This window comes from Prionailurus bengalensis, chromosome B1, assembly GCF_016509475.1.
Source record: "Prionailurus bengalensis isolate Pbe53 chromosome B1, Fcat_Pben_1.1_paternal_pri, whole genome shotgun sequence".
NCBI lineage: Eukaryota > Metazoa > Chordata > Mammalia > Carnivora > Felidae > Prionailurus > Prionailurus bengalensis.
Genome location: NC_057344.1, coordinates 7,709,470 through 7,727,239, shown reverse-complemented (window position 1 = coordinate 7,727,239; position 17,770 = coordinate 7,709,470). Strand labels below are relative to the sequence as shown.

The 17,770-nt window shown below is 38.5% G+C and overlaps 1 protein-coding gene across 4 annotated transcripts in view; it reads right to left on the bottom strand.

The window, feature by feature from the left end:
* The window catches only part of WDR17 (WD repeat domain 17), a 107,276-nt gene that overhangs the window by 10,136 nt on the left and 79,370 nt on the right, over positions 1-17,770 (bottom strand). For 3 of the 4 annotated variants that reach the window (XM_043557824.1, XM_043557833.1, XM_043557807.1), the window contains 11 exons: positions 17,585-17,734; positions 17,367-17,497; positions 16,939-17,064; positions 15,760-15,915; positions 12,871-12,935; positions 10,018-10,150; positions 9,148-9,239; positions 7,994-8,093; positions 7,038-7,177; positions 4,568-4,588; positions 1,849-1,960 (listed from right to left, as the gene is read on the bottom strand). In XM_043557824.1, the coding sequence (XP_043413759.1) occupies positions 1,849-1,960; positions 4,568-4,588; positions 7,038-7,177; positions 7,994-8,093; positions 9,148-9,239; positions 10,018-10,150; positions 12,871-12,935; positions 15,760-15,915; positions 16,939-17,064; positions 17,367-17,497; positions 17,585-17,734 (1,226 nt within the window). The remainder of the gene's footprint in view (positions 1-1,848; positions 1,961-4,567; positions 4,589-7,037; positions 7,178-7,993; positions 8,094-9,147; positions 9,240-10,017; positions 10,151-12,870; positions 12,936-15,759; positions 15,916-16,938; positions 17,065-17,366; positions 17,498-17,584; positions 17,735-17,770) is intronic. The other variant, XM_043557814.1, reaches the window with a different exon arrangement.

The window sequence follows — 17,770 nt, the reverse complement described above, 5'->3', positions numbered from 1 at the left end:
TGAAATTTTATCCTCAAATAAAATATAATAAGAGTAAGATGATCATTGCTGTAATTCCCATCCTATCTTAAAATTCTAAGTTATATAAATTAAGAGAATATTTAAAAATATAATTTGTAGCATTACTTGTGAAACTGTCCACAGGTAGTAGTAACACCTTTACACCTAACTGACTGGTCTTTGTAAACAGTTATCAGTGAAGTCTGAGCATAAAGTCTAATTACATCCTTTCAGATTGTGTGACAAAAAGGCGATGCGAATGCCATCCTGCCTGTGTCATTACGAGCGTGTAAACACAGACAAGTATTTCTCCTCTCTAAGCCCCAACATTAGTGCTTGCTGCTATCACCTCATACAGGGCATAGGGTGTATATTTAAAGCACCATGCAGCAAATGTAAGGTTCATACTTCCTTCCCTCTGCATTTTCATTTCAACACAGGAACAGCTTTTACTTGTCATGTTTGTAAAAGTGAAGCACAACTCACTTAGAAAATATTTCACAGAACACAAAGTGTGTAAAGAAGTCAGGCCACCCATAATCTCACAACCCAGTGGTCACTGTGCATGATTACCATCTCGTAAGTCTTGTCCCTCATCTCACACACACAGTTACTCACACACATACACACTTGCTCAAACACTCACATATACACTCACTCATGCACACACATGTTCACTCTATCTGTGTTATCATAATACTTAGTAAGTATCCACTGTTGGATGAAAAGGGCCACTAAACACTGCATCGGGCGCCTGAGTGGCTCAGTCAGTTAAGCGTCCGACTTCGGCTCAGGTCATGATCTCACGGTTCGTGAGTTCGAGCCCCGAGTCGGGCTCTGTGCTGACAGCTCAGAGCCTGGAGCCTGTTTCAGATTCTGTATCTCTCTCTGTCTGCCCCTCCACTGCTTGCACTCTCTCGCATTGTGTCAAAAATAAACATTAAAAAGTAATTTTTAAACACTGCAGACAAATCAAGGGTCATGAAGTGGGGTCATTTAAGTGAAACAAAACACTGCTATTTTCATATTAAAGACAAAAAAATGTTTTACTGTAAGTTATATTTTTCTTAAAAGACCTGTATATATCTCCTTAAATATATAATAATTAACATAAATATGTGCAGTTATTTTCAAAATGAAAATCATATGGCATGTATTTCATATTCTGCTTTTTTACAGAACTGTTTTATAGCCTTGTACCAATGTCAATAAAAAGAGAACTTCATGATCTTTTTAATGGGTGAAAAGCATTGAGATACATAAATGTACTGCAATTTATATACACAATCTCCCTACTGTTGAACATTTTGGTTATTTTTATACATAATCTTGGTTCATAAATTCCTATATTCTACAAAGGAGTATTTTTTTAAAAGCACTTTAAAGCAATGCATGTGAATTTCATCATAATTAACTCTTTTAAAGATCCTAAACTGCCTATTTGTAAAAGTTGGCAAAAATGCACCTCAAGGTGCAGAGGGGCAGAGTGGGACGGATGTGGAGTCAGACGTGCTAAAGCTCAAGTCTACACTCTGCCTTTAACTAACTAGAGGCAGTTGCTTAAGCTCCCCGAGCTCACTTTCACTGTAAAATAGGAACAATGAGCCTTGCTTTTCGGGGTTTCCATGTGAATTCAGTAAAATACAAACATATGTGAAAATTCAGAACTGTCTCAAGCACACAGAAGCTCAACCAATGTCACTTACTGTTATCACTTCTGTTATATCTATAAAAGGGTTCGCGAGGGATCATATGTTTCTCTGCCTGAATCTTTATTTGCCCTAACCTAAAATTAGTTAAATCCTAGCACTGCATTCCAAATTAGAATATGTAATACCCTTAGAATACCTTCTCATGAAGATCATTTATCTCTTCGGTACACCCTGGGTAGAAAGCACAGAGTTTAACTAACTGTAGTTCATTGTCAGGAGTCATCAGGAGAAGATCAGCTGCCAAATTCCTATGCACATAACAAAGGGGGAAACTGATTCAACAAGGAAAAAATCTAAAAATAACATTTAGAACTATTTCAAAGGAAGAAAACTCTGATACTGCCTTTGGTTTTCTACTAACATAAAAAATACTAATTTTCTACTTAATTATGAAAGACCTCCAAACATGGATGACAGATAAACCAAAGGGCATGAAGGAAAAATGTATTAGGAAATTTCTATAATTTTGTAAAAATCTTAAATCTGTATACCTTTGCAATTAATTTTGCTATTACAGAATTATTCTCTAAGCAAACTAAGCACTATTAGATATGTTCTGTGGAGTGAATTATGAAGCAAGCTTTGTGAAGGCTACTTTTCATCAGCTTTTGTTATGGCCGCAACCACAGCTGGATTAAGCCACTCTTTAAAACCAGTAGAATACCGACTGGGGCGCCTGCTGGCTCAGTTGGATGCATCCAACTTTGGCTCAGGTCATAAATCTCATGGTTTGTGAGGTTGAGCCCCATGTCAGGCTCAGAGCCTGGAGCCTGCTTCAGATTCTGTGTCTCCCTCTCTCTCTGCTCCTCCCCCACTCGTGAACATAAAAAAACAAAAAAATGAATGAACATAAAAAAACAAAAAAACAAAAAATACTTAGATATTTTAAGTTTCGAATTTCAGGTGTTTTGCATCTCTCTTAAACTTTACGTGGAAATCAAAGATAGAAATGCAGTTTCCTAATTTACTTTTTTAAAGATTCAATGAAAGGAATAAATCACTTAAAAATAAGGTATTTTAGGGACGGTTGGGTGGCTCAGTTGGTTGAGCGACTGACTCTTGATTTCGGCTCAAGTCACGATTCCAGGGTCATGGGATAGAGCTGCATGTCAAGCCCCAAGGTGGGGTCCCATGGTTGGCTTGGAGCCTGCTTAAGATTCTCTCTCTCTCCCTCTGCCCCTCCCGAGCTCATGCCCACTCTCGCTCATGGTCTCTCTCTAAAATAAAAATAATTTCGGGGCGCCTGGGTGGCGCAGTCGGTTAAGCGTCCGACTTCAGCCAGGTCACAATCTCGCGGTCCGTGAGTTCGAGCCCCGCGTCAGGCTCTGGGCTGATGGCTCGGAGCCTGGAGCCTGTTTCCGATGCTGTGTCTCCCTCTCTCTCTGCCCCTCCCCCGTTCATGCTCTGTCTCTCTCTGTCCCAAAAATAAATAAAAAACGTTGAAAAAAAATTTTTTTTTAAATAAATAAATAAAAATAATTTTAAAAAGAAAAAATAAAAAAGAAGGTATATTAAAGCATCATGTGTCATATTTAACAGCTTTATGTTAAAAATGTTCTGTATAATATCCTCTTTAAAAATCATTAGGTGAAGAGTTTTTCGTCGCATACTGTTGCACAACTGAGAAAACACTAATTTTTAATGATTCAAGATGTTATTATCCACTTTTCAAGAAACTGATATAAAACACATTCAGCATAACTTGAGAATAGGCAATATTTCAAATGTGAGTTTCTGAAAGGGTGGACTTCAGAGAGTAAAATCTTCCTTCACCTTCTTTGTGAAGCCTTCAGTAAAATGTGCATTGATCATTTATGTGAATAAATTATTTTTAAAACATTAAGAGGTGTGTAATCAAGAATATAGTGAGCATGGAACAGGAAGAGAGACAATTTATGTGTATCAAATACTCTATCATCATTGAACAGGTAAGTCTTTGAGTGTTTTTCCAAGTCTCAAATTAGGGTAATTCATCTGCTCTTTCTAAGAAGTTTCAATGCTTATGTTTCCTGATACCGACATTTAATAGCAGTATTTGATAATGTCCATGAGAATACAGAAATTAACATTTGTTTTTACAGTACATACACTAGATGTGTAAATTCCTTTTTTTTTTTAACGTTTATTTATTTTTGAGACAGAGAGAGACAGAGCATGAATGGGGGAGGGTCACAGAGAGAGGGAGACACAGAATCGGAAACAGGCTCCAGGCTCCGAGCCGTCAGCACAGAGCCTGACGCGGGGCTCGAACTCACGGACCGCGAGATCATGACCTGAGCTGAAGTCGGCCGCTTAACCGACTGAGCCGCCCAGGCGCCCCTAGATGTGTAAATTCTATTCAAACTTCCATGAACTACAGACAAAAGTCTGACCTTCTTGCTGTAGAATTATATCCTGATACACTGAAGTTTGCAGCAATGCTAATTTTCTTCTCCTTTTAGTGTAACTTACCATTTACTGAAACTTCCACTTACCAATCGGGGAAAATGTATATACATGTAACGATACAGACCTACTAAATAATCTAAACTCTCACATTTCATTGTCAGAACAGGCATTTTCACTTGTTTAGCTGAGTTATTGACTACTATTTTGTATTGCAGAAAGTCACAATTCATTTATGACACAAATTTTAATATAAAACGGTGAGAGATTTTGTACCTACACTACAAGAAGTGTTGTCACTTTGTAGTTAGGTTTTATATGTTATAAATTCTATAAATGAATTGTTATTCTGCAAAACAATGAAAATGAAGCAAGAACAGGTAATGATCATTTACTATAGAGTTAATATTCTAAAACTGAAATAAAATATGAATATTTTTATTAAATGTTTTTATAAAACTAGACAGTACCTGTATCCAACAGATGGAAAGCTAGAAAGAAAATTATTTTAAATATGAATACCATGTATATGCAGTGAGAACCAAGAAAAAGGAGACTTTTACCAGCAAATGTAAACAGGGAAGGGCACTTGTCTTACAAAATTGTGAACATTCCTTCCAAATTATCAACTATGTTTTTATTTAAACTTTTGGAGGCTTATTCATAGGGCTTACGGATTTCCCCTGGAAATAAACCTGATGAGCATTACATATTTCAAAATTTGAACTTTATCCAAGTTTCTGGTGCATGTATCTATGGATATATAAAGGAAACTTCTTAGGGGCATTACGAGGAAATAGAAGTTTGTCTTATATTAAAAGCAACTAAGACATGTAGTCAGTTGAAAGATTTTTTAAACCTCACCTAAATTTAATTTCTATTTGTTTTGCTACTTTTTACCTTTACCAAAAAAAACCAAAAACCAAAAACAACTTAATCACATTTTATTTAGATTACACGATGACCTCTAGCAGGGAGTCCCGTCACCTTTGTGAATAAATAATCTACGTTAAACTCATGCTTTGGGATAAGGTCTAAGGCAAGTCACAGTATGCAACTGACCGTTACTGTTCCTGAACAGACACAGACCTGGGTACTAAGGATGGGGGGCATTACACACACAAAAGTCCTAAGTCTAAGGTCAATGGTGGGGTGCTGCCACATTTGGGTTGGGGGAAGGACCTCTTGTGGCTGTAAGATACGGGAATAAATGATAAAAACTCTGAGATTCCCGATTCCCTATGAAGCCCCCAGATCCAGAAAGAAAGGGAAAACGGGAAGTGTTGCTGTCTTTCTGAGCTAGCCACAGACGAAGGGGGCCACGTGGCTTGATAGCTGAAAAGACCGGAGACCTGTGTTGCTCCCCACGTTCACATATTGAAACTTAATCCCCAATGCAATGGTATTTGGAAGTGGGGCCGCTGGGAGGTGATTAGGCCCTGAGGGCTGAGCCCTCAACGGTATTGGTGCCTTGTAAAAGAGGCCACAGAGAGCTAGCTCGACCCTTCCGCACACGAACAAAGGGAGAGGATGGCTGATGAGGACCCAGGAAGCCGGCTCTCATCAGACACCAAATCTGCCAGCGCCTTGATCTTCGACTTCTCAGCCTCCAGAACGGTGAGAAATACATTTCTGTCATTTGTAAGCCACCCAGTCTGTGACACTTTGTCACAGCAGCCTGAACCGACAAAGACAGTAGCTAAGTATAAACTTCGGAGCCAGTTTATAGAACGTTGAATCTTGGCTCCACCACTTATTGAGGCCAGAGGCAAAGCAGCATCTATCATGAGTGAATCATTACATGTAAAGTGCTTACCACAGAGCTTGGCACACAGTGCAGAAGGGTTAGTTAGCTGTCATTATTCTTAATGTTATTACTGTCTGTGGGATTCGACAGTAGAGTCTGTACAGCTCCATTTTACGAGTGGTGTGTGTGTGTATGTGTGTGTGTGTGTGCACGCACACACGTGAACTGGGCGTGCGGTGGGAAGAGGTGAAAGGCCTGATTAACACGTTTATTTAGAAACTCCTTAAGGTTTTAAGTGCTTTAGGGAGGGAGAAGATGAATGTCTGAAATCATCTTTATTCAACAAACATCTCTTGAGTGTCAGCCTCGTATCTTTGCTAAAGATGCTCCATAATGAAGGACTATCTGCCCGAAGATCAGGGCTCTGCAGACGGGGGTGAGAACTGCTCGGACCTGGACTTCCAGGTCACCCCAGGGACTTTCCAGGGTCTATTTCTTAGAGGACTGTCCACGTCTGGGGAAATGGCCTGTTCCAAGTCTCCAGCTAAACTATGTTATTATGCTCCATTAGAAAAGTGACCTTATTTTGCAAACCTTAAACTAAGACACAAGGTCTGACAAGAATGAGTGTAGGTATGCAGAATCTGAAATGCGGAAATGTGTGGTCCTGATTATCTCAAGCAGTGCACATTTATTCACAATGTTCTGTGTACTCGAAATAATATCGAGTTACGAGGGCACTGCTTCAGAATGGGCCACGGTAGATTTCACTCCAAACCAGGGCAGTTCCCACGATTACTTCATTATCATAGCCCTGTTTCCTCCCACAATCTTTCTCTTTCAATCAAAAAGGAGATGCTAGGCGCTTGGGTAGCTCAGTCAGTTGAGTCTGACTCTTGGTTTCGGCTCAGGTCATGATCTCATGGTTCATGAGTCTGAGCCCCACTTTGGGCTCTGTGTTGACAGCTTGTAACCTGCTTGGGATTCTCTCTCCTTCTCTCTCTCTCTCTGCCTTTCCCTGATCACATGCCCTCTCTCTCTCAAAAATAAATAAATATTAAGAAATTAAATTAAGTTAAAAAATTTGAAAAGGAGATGCTGTATTCTCTCAAAACACATCAAATGCAACTTAAAATATTTTAAAAATGTATTCCATTCCTATAAAATTATTCTTCAAATTTAGAAATTCTTACCATGGTGGAATCATCATGCATTTTCTCGCCAGCAATTCCAGGGCATAGTGGGTTGTGGGTGCAGCAGGCTCTCCGAGCACTGTGCCCACACTGACGGCCAACTCCAGTTCATTTCCACGAATCAGGTATGCCATAGCAAGCTTACCCAATAAGAAAATAATTCCTTCAGTTTCATAGATGCTGGATTGGATCATCTTTCCCCGCCAAGCTCATAAAGTAGATAAAGCAGTATTAACCTAAAATCAATTATTCTTAAAAATACTGAATGTAACATTCCTATAAAGTACTTATGTAAGTATAAATGCAATTTCCAGATGGAAAAGCTTATCTGATAAAGGGATACAGGCAATTTTTACAAGGTCAGAATTTAAGTTTAGAACCCTTGATAATAGTTTTTTAATGAATTAATAACAGTTTGTCTGCTATAGCCTCATGTCCTTCCATGTCTCTATCACAAAACAATGCCAATTCTTAGAAGATTCATCAACAGTGTGCAATGATGATCAATGATCCCTTAAATCTACTGTATCTAAGGATACATGCAAAACAGAATCCATCTTTACTATACATTTTTCTTACTAGATTAGAGGGTCAAATAGAAAATACCTTAAAAACATCACTTGTGAAGATTATACTAACGTATACTTAAAAATAAGCGCTTCCAGAAGTCAAGTATTTTGAATCCCTGAGATTTTTCCCTTCACCACACTATTTCTTCTCATATCAGATGAAATACTTAAAGTCAGGTTGTTATAAATATGTACTTTGTGATAAAAATAAATTGGAAATAAGATTTCATAGTCTGTAGAGTTTATGTGTGCTTCTGAGGCACGGTAGCTCAGGCTTGGTAAGCACGCAAAATCAGATCTTGCACAGGAGTTGCCATATTTTTTCCACTCAAACACCATGACGCACCTTAAGAGCTTTCCATTTACATAAACCAATGTGAAATGTACCTCAGTATTATCTACGGCTAGCTGGCAACATGCGGCTAACACTGCGCGGCCATCCTGAAAATACCATTCCGCTAGTTCTTCACTGACTTTGTGCAGGAGTCTAGAAAAGAGAAAGAGTATGTAGTCTATATAAACAGAAGGATTCCGTCATAAAATGAACTAACGCCCTTTTAGAACAAGCTTATTAAGGGATCACATAGGATTTAATTTGGTATCTTTGATTCAGGTATAAAGTCTGATCTTTGGGAAAGAAAAATCAGAAAAGCTGTTTTTCTTAGCAAACAAATTAGTATGTATGGCATGCCCCCACCCCAAATGTCAGAATAAAAGTCTCATTTTCAAAATTTGCCATCCTGCATTGAATAATTCACAACTCAGCTATAGGGACAGTTAACTGCAGAAGAATTACAGGCTGAACTGAAACTTTTCAAAATTTAGATGGTGACCACAATATGGGTAGGGTATGTTAGATCTTTAAAATGTCGAGTTTAGATATGGCAGAGAATAGCAGCAAAGAATCAGGAAGGAGTACGCTGGTCCTAACACATTATTTGCTTAACATTTTATGACCCTTTTTTACTTGAAAAGCATCCTAAAAGTTTAGATATCCAATTTTTTAAAGCAATAATAGGAGCCAATAATGAGGCATGGGAAAGTAGATTATTAGATTTTAAAAAGGGCAAAAGGCTGAAGAAGTCTAACTTCCATTTCTTTTAAAAAATGTGTATTTGGATTTCTTCTTTAAAAGGAGTCTAAATTTTATTCCCAACACTAATTCTGGTGTCTGGGGATGATGTCATCTACAATGACTTTACACTGAAACATTAATAAACAGTCCTCCTTATTTTTACTGCCTCTCCTCCCTAAACAAGGCTGATGTTTTGAACTATTTCGGTGCTTTATCTGCAATCTCTCTACTGAAATACATGCTGCCTCTCTGAAAGCCACACAGAAGGCATGCAGGCTGCACGTGCATGCCTGACACTGCCCTGTTCACCCAGAGGCCCTGGGACGGAGCAGGACTGAGGCGAGAATCAAAGTGAGACAGCCCAGCCCCTGTGCATGGAGAAGGGTGAAGCGCATGGGTCTTAAAACCCCCTAAGGGGAAGCCAACCCTGAAAATACTGATCCCACACAAAGGATAAAGCGCTCACTCATGACAGTCTTCCTTGTAGATATCATCAGGATATGAAGATCCTTTAGGTGTGGAAACATGTACGGTCTGCATGTTTCCCTCACAAGCAGCCTGGAATTTAATAAAATCTTTAATTAATTTTTAGCTAATTGTTGACAGCTGCCCAATTTCTAAATATTATTTTGATCAAAGTGAAGTTGACCCTCTAACAATATGGGTTTGAACTGCACAGGTCCACTTATATGCAGATCTTTTCCAATAAATACAGGACTGTAAATGTATTTCCTCTTCCTCATGATTTCCTTAATAACACTTTCTTTTCGCTAGCTCACTTTAATGTCAGAACATGATATATAATACATGTAATGTGCAAAATATGTGTTAATCAACTGCTCATGTTATTGGTAAAGTTTCTGGTCAACAGTAGACTATTAGTACTTAAGTTTTGGGGGAGTCAAAAGTTATAGGAGGATCTCTGGGTGGGGGTTCAGTGTCCCTAACCCTATGCTGTTCAAGGATCAACTGCTTATTTAAATCATGTTTAAAATTTATACAATCTGGAGGTACCCTCAAAATTCGAAAAAGAATGTGGACTCCATCTGTATCAACACGAAGCTTCAAGTGCATGGTTACTAGAAATAGTCGTTCACCCACACAGGACATTCAGCAGCACACAAAGTCCGGGGATGCCTGAATGTCTAAAATACGTGCAGTGTGACCAGGGCATAGAAAGTGTGACCGTACTGCGGACACAGAAGGTTGGGAGGTGGGCAGGAGCCAGGCCATCTGACTGTCGATCACGGGGAGGCAGGTGTGATGAGTCAGCAAAGTCTTCCTTCCACAGGCCCTCCCGCCAGGGTAGGTGGCCTGTGTGATCATGTACTGGTACCTGTGCAACAAGCAGAGCTTCTGTAAGCTGACCTCTTGACATAAAAAAATTCACTAGTTTTTTCACATCTCCAATGGCGATGCAGTATGGAATGACATCATCCTTATCTTCCTGGATTAACTGATCAGCTCTCCTAATAAAACAAGAACAGCTTTCTTTATAATATACCAATGTCAAGGTTCTCAGTTGGACTCAGATTTTCTGAAATACCTAAAGCAGCCAAATATCCAAAATATGTGGTAGATTTCCTAAAACCCTTCTGCACATCACTTTTCTATAAGCTTCAGATTTTATAATCAAATCAGATATGGAAGACAAAAGTTTTCTGCAATAAATAAAATAGATAACCTATTTTCTCTTAAAACACTACATATTTTCATATTTTAAAAGCACTGAACATATTAGGTCTTAAAAATGAATACAGCTTATCTATTAAAGTGAGCAATATATTTTCTGAAAATAAGCTGTAAACTAGATGTGTGATGGGATATCTACTTTCAATTGGATTAATAAATACGTGCGTGTCTACTGCATTAAAGACAGAATTTTAAACGTTTTAGGGAGCACAACCATGAATGCAAACCCTTTAAATGCAAGTAACTTAAAATCATTAAAAAAGAGAAGAGTATAAATACTGACAATATAGAATACTATGAGCACCCCAAGCGAGGCAGTTTACAAAAACAAAAAGTTCCTGACACGTGAGGGGAAAACAGGATCCTGATCTTGGAGATTACCAAGAATCTACTTGTGTCTGCCTCTGTCTCTCTGTATCCTGTCTGTGTTTCTCTTCTCCTAAATAAGTCCCAAGTAGTTTCCCAGTGACCAACCAAATTAACTTAACTCTTATTATTTAGCCTCAGGTTTGTTGAAAACTAATCTGTGGGCACCTGGATGGCGCAGTTGGTTAAGTGTCTGACCTGATTTTGGCTCAGGTCATGATCTCGCAGTTTCGTGAGTTCCAGCCCTGCATCGGGCGCTAGGCTGACAGTGCAGAGCATGCCTGGGATTCCCTCTCTCTCTCTCTCTCTCTCTCTCTCTCTCTCTCTCTCTGCCTCTCCCTGACTCATGCTCTCTGTCTCAAAATAAATGAATTAAAAAAAAAAAGAACACTAATCTGGCATATTTAATATATGCTGGCATTTGCATTAAACTACATTTCAATCGCCAATCTCTGGGTTGGTGTAGCACAGTTTTTGTTTGCCCAGCTCACTGTTAACAATCTCCAATCTACAGGGTCGCTGGAATTCTCCCCAACACCTGTGTTTTCAACCATTGTGACACTGATTTCTTTGTTATAGGAGTAATAATATCCCCTTCTAAGGAACTAGGACCGAGAAATGGCCAATCTCTCTGAATGGCTGCATCTATACAACATAAATTTAGGAGCCGTGAGGAGACCATTTTCTGGCCACCATGTGAATTAAGGAGTAGAGAAAAGCAGGTGTTGGTTTCCAAAGATATCTGAAACAGTTTTCGCTGAGGTTGAAACACAATTGTTTTGTGAAAGAAACATTGTCTGCTAACATGGCTTTATTAAAGATTTCGGTGGGGGCGGGGGGAGATAACATTCACAAGTGTGCAGTGAGGGTACAGGAACTTGGAATTATTTGGGATTTTTAGAACTTAAGACAGGGAGCCCACAGCCAGCCCGCTGATGCACTTATTGCTGGGAAAACAGGTGCCAGGGAACGGTCTACTTTCCAACGGCAAATGTGTTCATTAGTCCTTCTGCATTTCATGCGTAGCCTCAGGCAGATTTTTATTTATACATGTGAGTTGCAGTTGAATTTGCTTCTAAATCATGTCTCGTGGAAGAAAAATCAACCTTTTTCATTTTTAAGGCCAGAATCAAGGGAATTAGTCATGAAATAGTAGTCTACAGGCCTAGCACAGTGCTAGACACAAAGTGAGCACTAAAAAAATAAATATTCCCTGAATGACTAGAATAGGAAACAGTCTTACGCTGTGAGTTGAAATGTGTTTGCCCAAAACATGTTTACTGAAGGACCAACCACGGTCTCTACAAATGTAACCTTATTTGGAAAGAGGGTCTTTGCTAATGTAATCAGTACAGAGGGAGTTCAACTGGTTGAGGGTAGACCCTCAATCTGCTATGACTGGTGTCCTCCAAGAAAGAAGGGAATGTGCACACAGACACACAGGGACTAAGGCACCGTGAGAAGAAAGCAGGGGTTCGAGTGGTGCACCCATGACTCAGTGAAGGCCGACGACTGCCAGTAACCACCAGAAGCTGGGGAAAACACGTGGAACAGATTCTTTCTCAAAGACCTCAGTAGGAACCAGTCCTCCCCACAACTGGATATCGGCCTTCTAGCCTCCGGGCTGTGAGAATACATTTCTGTGGGTCTAAAGCCAACCAGTTGATAATACTTTGTTACAGGGGCCATAGGAAACCAACACATCTCAGAAAGAGGCTTCACCAGTGCCTCCCTCGTATTCACGGACGGGAGACGGCAGGGATTGGTGGCCAAAGAGAACTGAGATTATTTACAGAAGAAGTACTCTGTGAACTTTAGGAAACCTTCAGAAAATCTTACCACCTATATTTCAGTAGCAATATATTATCCAGTAAGTATGTTTACTCATCCGTCAATCCCTCCATTGACATGGAGAATCTGCCTTCCACTGTCTTTCTCAGATGCCAGGTCAAACAGAAGAACACCAAGTGACTTGTAACCAATTCATTTAATTTACGGCACTAGCAGACATAAAACTCAGCTGTTTTTAAAGACAACCTAAGACTAGAAAATTTCAAAAGCTACTATTGATATACTGCTTCCATGTTAACATATTTTAAAACATCTATTTGGACACAGACTCTGTGCTTACCTCTGCATTAACTTCTTCCAGTATTTCACAGACACCCCCGGTGCGACTGACAAGGCCTTGTCCCACTAGAACAGAAAACAAGAAAGGCAAAGTGTATTTTGACTGTACTAACTCTTAACTTTTTTTTTTTTTTTTTTTTTTAACGAACTCACATTTTTAATAGGAGTTTTTCGTGTGTTTTTAGGGTGTTTAGATTTCCAGGAATATTTCTGAATTCTATCCCATTCCACAGAGTATAAATATTACATTTTAAAATAAAGTAAAATACGTAAATTGTATTATTCAGCAACGAAAATCCCAAGCCTAGACAGGGGGCAGTGGGAGGGGAGAGGAATAGTACTACCTAAGTGTGTAGTTTAAAAAACATAGTACCTCCCCTTCTGACACAACACCAGAGTAATCTGTTCTACGGTAATCTATGTCCTTTGTTCAAAATAATACACACTGAAATTCTTCTGTTTAAAAAATATGACATTTATTTCTATTTTTATTCTTTGTTTTTTTATAAATTTTATTTATTGTCATATCTTTCTTTATAGTTGATAAACTGATCTTCGTATTTTATTTTAATTTTTTTAACGTTTATTTAACATTTATTCATTTTTGAGAGACGGAGACAGAGCACGAGTGGGTAAGAGGCAGAGAGAGAGGGAGACACAGACTCTGAAGTAGGCTCCAGGCTCTGAGCTGGCAGCACAGAGCCCATCACGGGGCTCTAGGTCACGAAGCTTGAGATTGTGACCTGAGCTGAAGTTGGACACTTAACCAACTGTGCCACCCAGGCATCCCTGATCTTCATATTTTAAAAATTAGACTGTTATTAAAGATCATAGTTCAATCAAGGCAAGTGAGACAATTATATGGAAAACATAGACTTCACTGAACTCATGTCTAGAAGGGAAGTGAGGGTGAAGAATTCTGAATATCACAACATGGATCTAAACTTCATTTTAATTAAGGTTCTCCCAAACAGTAGAATTCTACTACAATTATGGCTAGAGGATTGGTAATTAGCCTGAAAATAATAGGTTAAATTTTAAATAGGTAAATGTTTTTTGTTTTTATTTAAATTCCAGTTAGTTAACATAGAGTATAAAATTAGTTTTGGGTGTACAAAATAGCAACTTTTTAATACTACATTATTTGTAGTCATGTGTCCTTTTTATTTAAGTTTATTTTTATTTGAGAGAGAGAGAGCAAGCGGTGATGGACAGAGAGAAGAAGAGAGAGACAAAATACCAAGCAGGCTCCACACTAACAGTGCAGAGCCAGAATGGGGGCTCAAAACTCATGAACCATGAGATCACGACCTGAGCTAAGTCAAGAGTCAGACGCTTAACTGACTGAGTCACCCAGGAACCCCTGTCGTCATGTTACCTTTTTAGAAAAATGTAACCTAAATTATGCTTTTAGGGAAAATTTGTCTTTATTATAGTAGAGGCAAATGCAAGAAACAAGTTAAAATGTAGATTAAATGAACTTTGAAATCATCAAGCCTTTTCTATAAAAACATGTCCTGTAAGTGGAGAGATTAACTGTTTTCCTAATCTCACAGAATTAATCTCAAAGAATCAGAAACTACAGAAGGAGGATATGGTGAAGCGCTCCAAAGACGTCTGTATTTCTTAAGGATTGGAAGGACAGTGTTTTGGATCGTTAAGAACCCTGATGACCTGGCACAACAAAATTCTCAAGCTCCACAAGCGGACACTGTGAAAGTATCTGTAAATGTGAATTAAATATAGCTTTAAAAAATATATACCCAAATATAAAACTGAGGAAGATGAAGAATTTGTATTCTACCAAAATTTATTTATTCTTTTTCTTCTTGAATTTGATCAATACTCTAACAGTGTCTTGCTAGAAAGGTAACCTTTAAGCCAAACCTCTATTTCTTTAGAAGTAAAATTTTTATACTGCTCCTGAACACTTTATAGTTTACAATGTGTTTTCAGTAACATTTTAAAATGACATTTTGTTTTAGGTCAAGCAGTAATTCATTATTTGTTTCTAGTGTATAGGGGAATAAAAAGGCGAGTTAAATTTAATTTTGATATATTTTAATGTAACTTTATTGTTCAGTTTTACTTTATATTATTTAATAGTACACGTAATAGTATTTTGTAATTATAAAATAACTAACTTAGAGCTTTTCATCAACTATGAAATGAATCCCTGCCGTTTTTTTGGGGGGAGGGGAGGGTTGGGAGAATTTTTGTTGAACAATGTAGACATTCAGAAAAACAAAAAGCTCCATAAATTTTCACAAACTGAAAACAATCAAGTAACCACATCCAGATCAAGAAACAGAAACCCCTTCTCCTTCTTGTCTTAGTTTGTTTGCCACCCACTTTCCAAAAATAACCACTACCCTAACTTTAATAGGATAGATTTATCTTAACCTTTTTCTTGAAAACTCTGTTTTGCTGAATCAGTCCTCTAACTCAGGATGTGCCCTAGGACCATAATTCACCAGAAAATCCTCAGTGACAACCCTTCTTGTGGCCAGTGTGGGGTTTAGTCACAACAAATCGTGTTAGTGAGGGGAGCCCAATGTGAGCAAATTAGCCAACATGGGTATTTTTTTAGATATCAAAGGGAATCAAAGATCCTACCCCAGGGCAGTGGTTCTCAGGCTTCAGGCATGTGAAGAACCTGAAGGGCTTATAAAAGCACAGGTCGTGGGGCTACATCCCTGGAGTTTCTGATTCTGTAGGTGTGGGCTGGGAAATACACGTCTAACCCGTTCCCGAGTAATGCTGATGCTGCTGGCCTGGGAAATCTCACTCTGGTAAGTACTGTTCTCAGGCACACTACCTGAGATAAGCTTAATAGTCTTCCACCAATACTTAGACTACTTTGTTAAACTCATTGATTTTAGCACATTACCTCTCCAAGTTCAACCATAAGTTCACAGTATCTCTGAATTTGTCCTAATCTCAAATGTATTTCTGCAGCCTCCTTCAGTCTTTCCTCTTTAGTAGGCACACCAATACCACCACCAAATTTAGACATCTTGACTGTTGTTAATTCTTGGGCTTCAGACTGGTTAAAAAGAAAACAAAATGTTCTAAATTTTGTTACACAAGAGCTGGTGATAAAAGATGATTATAAAAGCATTACATGGGCACATATTTTAAAAGCAGATAGCAATGGAAATTAGGTATTTTTAAAAATCAATGCTTTTTCTCTATAAAACATGATACCTCTTTCACCTTAATATTTTGATGTGTGTGGGGAGTAAAGAGTAGATGTGTCTGGTATGGGGTAGAGAAAGGCTAAATCCCACTGTCCTTAGCAGCAACTTAGCAGCTGTTATGGTTAGATACAAGTCCAGGGGCCAAAAAGTAGTGAATGATAGAGTGATACGTAACTGGTGAAAACATATATGAAAAATCTCAAAAATTAAAAGTGACAGGCTCACTCTCTAGGCTCTCCTACTGTCAGGTGGTAAGAGTTGTAGTGGGTAGGTGTCGTTTGTGATCAAGGCGCTCCTTTAGGAAAATAACTGTTCCGTATGACCTTTCCATCCACATCTCTGGAATGGTTCTCCTCACCGACAGTTGAGTTAACCGCAGATATTTCATTGCAAATATAAAAGCTATTTCCTCTTTCAGGTCCCAGGAGTGGTCTGTCTGTATGGTATATCACTCCAGGGATAAGGTGACTGATAATTTCGAAATGAAATTCATTAAGAGCTATAATATGGCCAGTTTTGATAAAACGTATCCGAGAATACAGCATATTCAGCCTCTGAGACTAAAATCAGAGGGGTCCACACATCATGGTCACCTGGTAATAGGGTAAGGGTAACACCACTTCAGGTGGTGCCAAGTGACTTTGAAGAATTACACGAGATTCAACCTATAGAAACCGTGGCTGCCTTAATCCGGTCTCAAATAATTCATAGTCTCATGATCGGTTTTTACTATTTACGTTCTCAGTGGTTACTCATTTTACTTTACTAACTCTAATTATGTAAATTTTGAAAAACAATGTTTATATTTCAACAGTGAAAAGGCAAAAATAATTTGGGCTTGAGTACATGATCCTGACATACATACTTACCGTTCTAAATTTAACCAGATGTTTCAAATGCATTATTCCTTTACAGTAGTTCTGAGGGAGCAAGCTATCGTCCTGTCCTTTTACCACAGCAACTAAGTTCCATAAGTTGTCACTGCCACCTGGAGGCTAAAAGGTTGATACAGAACAACCAAAGATACAAGGAAGAATTAAAAACCACACGGAGCTTTGCATCTTCACAAACACAACGAAGGCATATTTAAATTGAAAGATTAACAAAATTATAACTATGCTTTATCTCATTTATTGTTTCTGGTTTCCATTTGTTTTCTTATTCTGTACGAGGTATGTTCAGAGGGACCCACTGAGTTGGGATGATATGAGCAAATACGTGATAACTTGAGGACAACAGTTGTCATGACTCGTTTAGACTACAGGGAAAATGTTCACCTAATTCCTATAATACTCACTGATAAACACTCTGAAAACCATCTTAGCTTCTTTGCTCGAGGATTACCAGTTAGCTTCTCTATTTCGTGTTTAATATCTCTTGATACTTTACCACACAATAGAGGGGGAGTGCCTTGTTCCACAGCATGATCTAAAGAACAGACATAATTCAGTGAGAAAGGACTGCTTAGAAGATAGTATTGAAAAATAAAATCTAATGCATGCATATGGGCAATACCAATGTTCCCGATAATTTCTTCCCAAGATCTGTCTGCCAGAATATTTATTGGTAAAGGAGCGATTAAAGGTGTTAATGACCAGAGTCTCACTGTAGAGTCACGGGAACAAGATGCCATGGTGAAGGGGCGGCTGGGATGGCATGTTAACCCTGATGGAAAAAAAGAAACCTACTTTAACTAAAGTA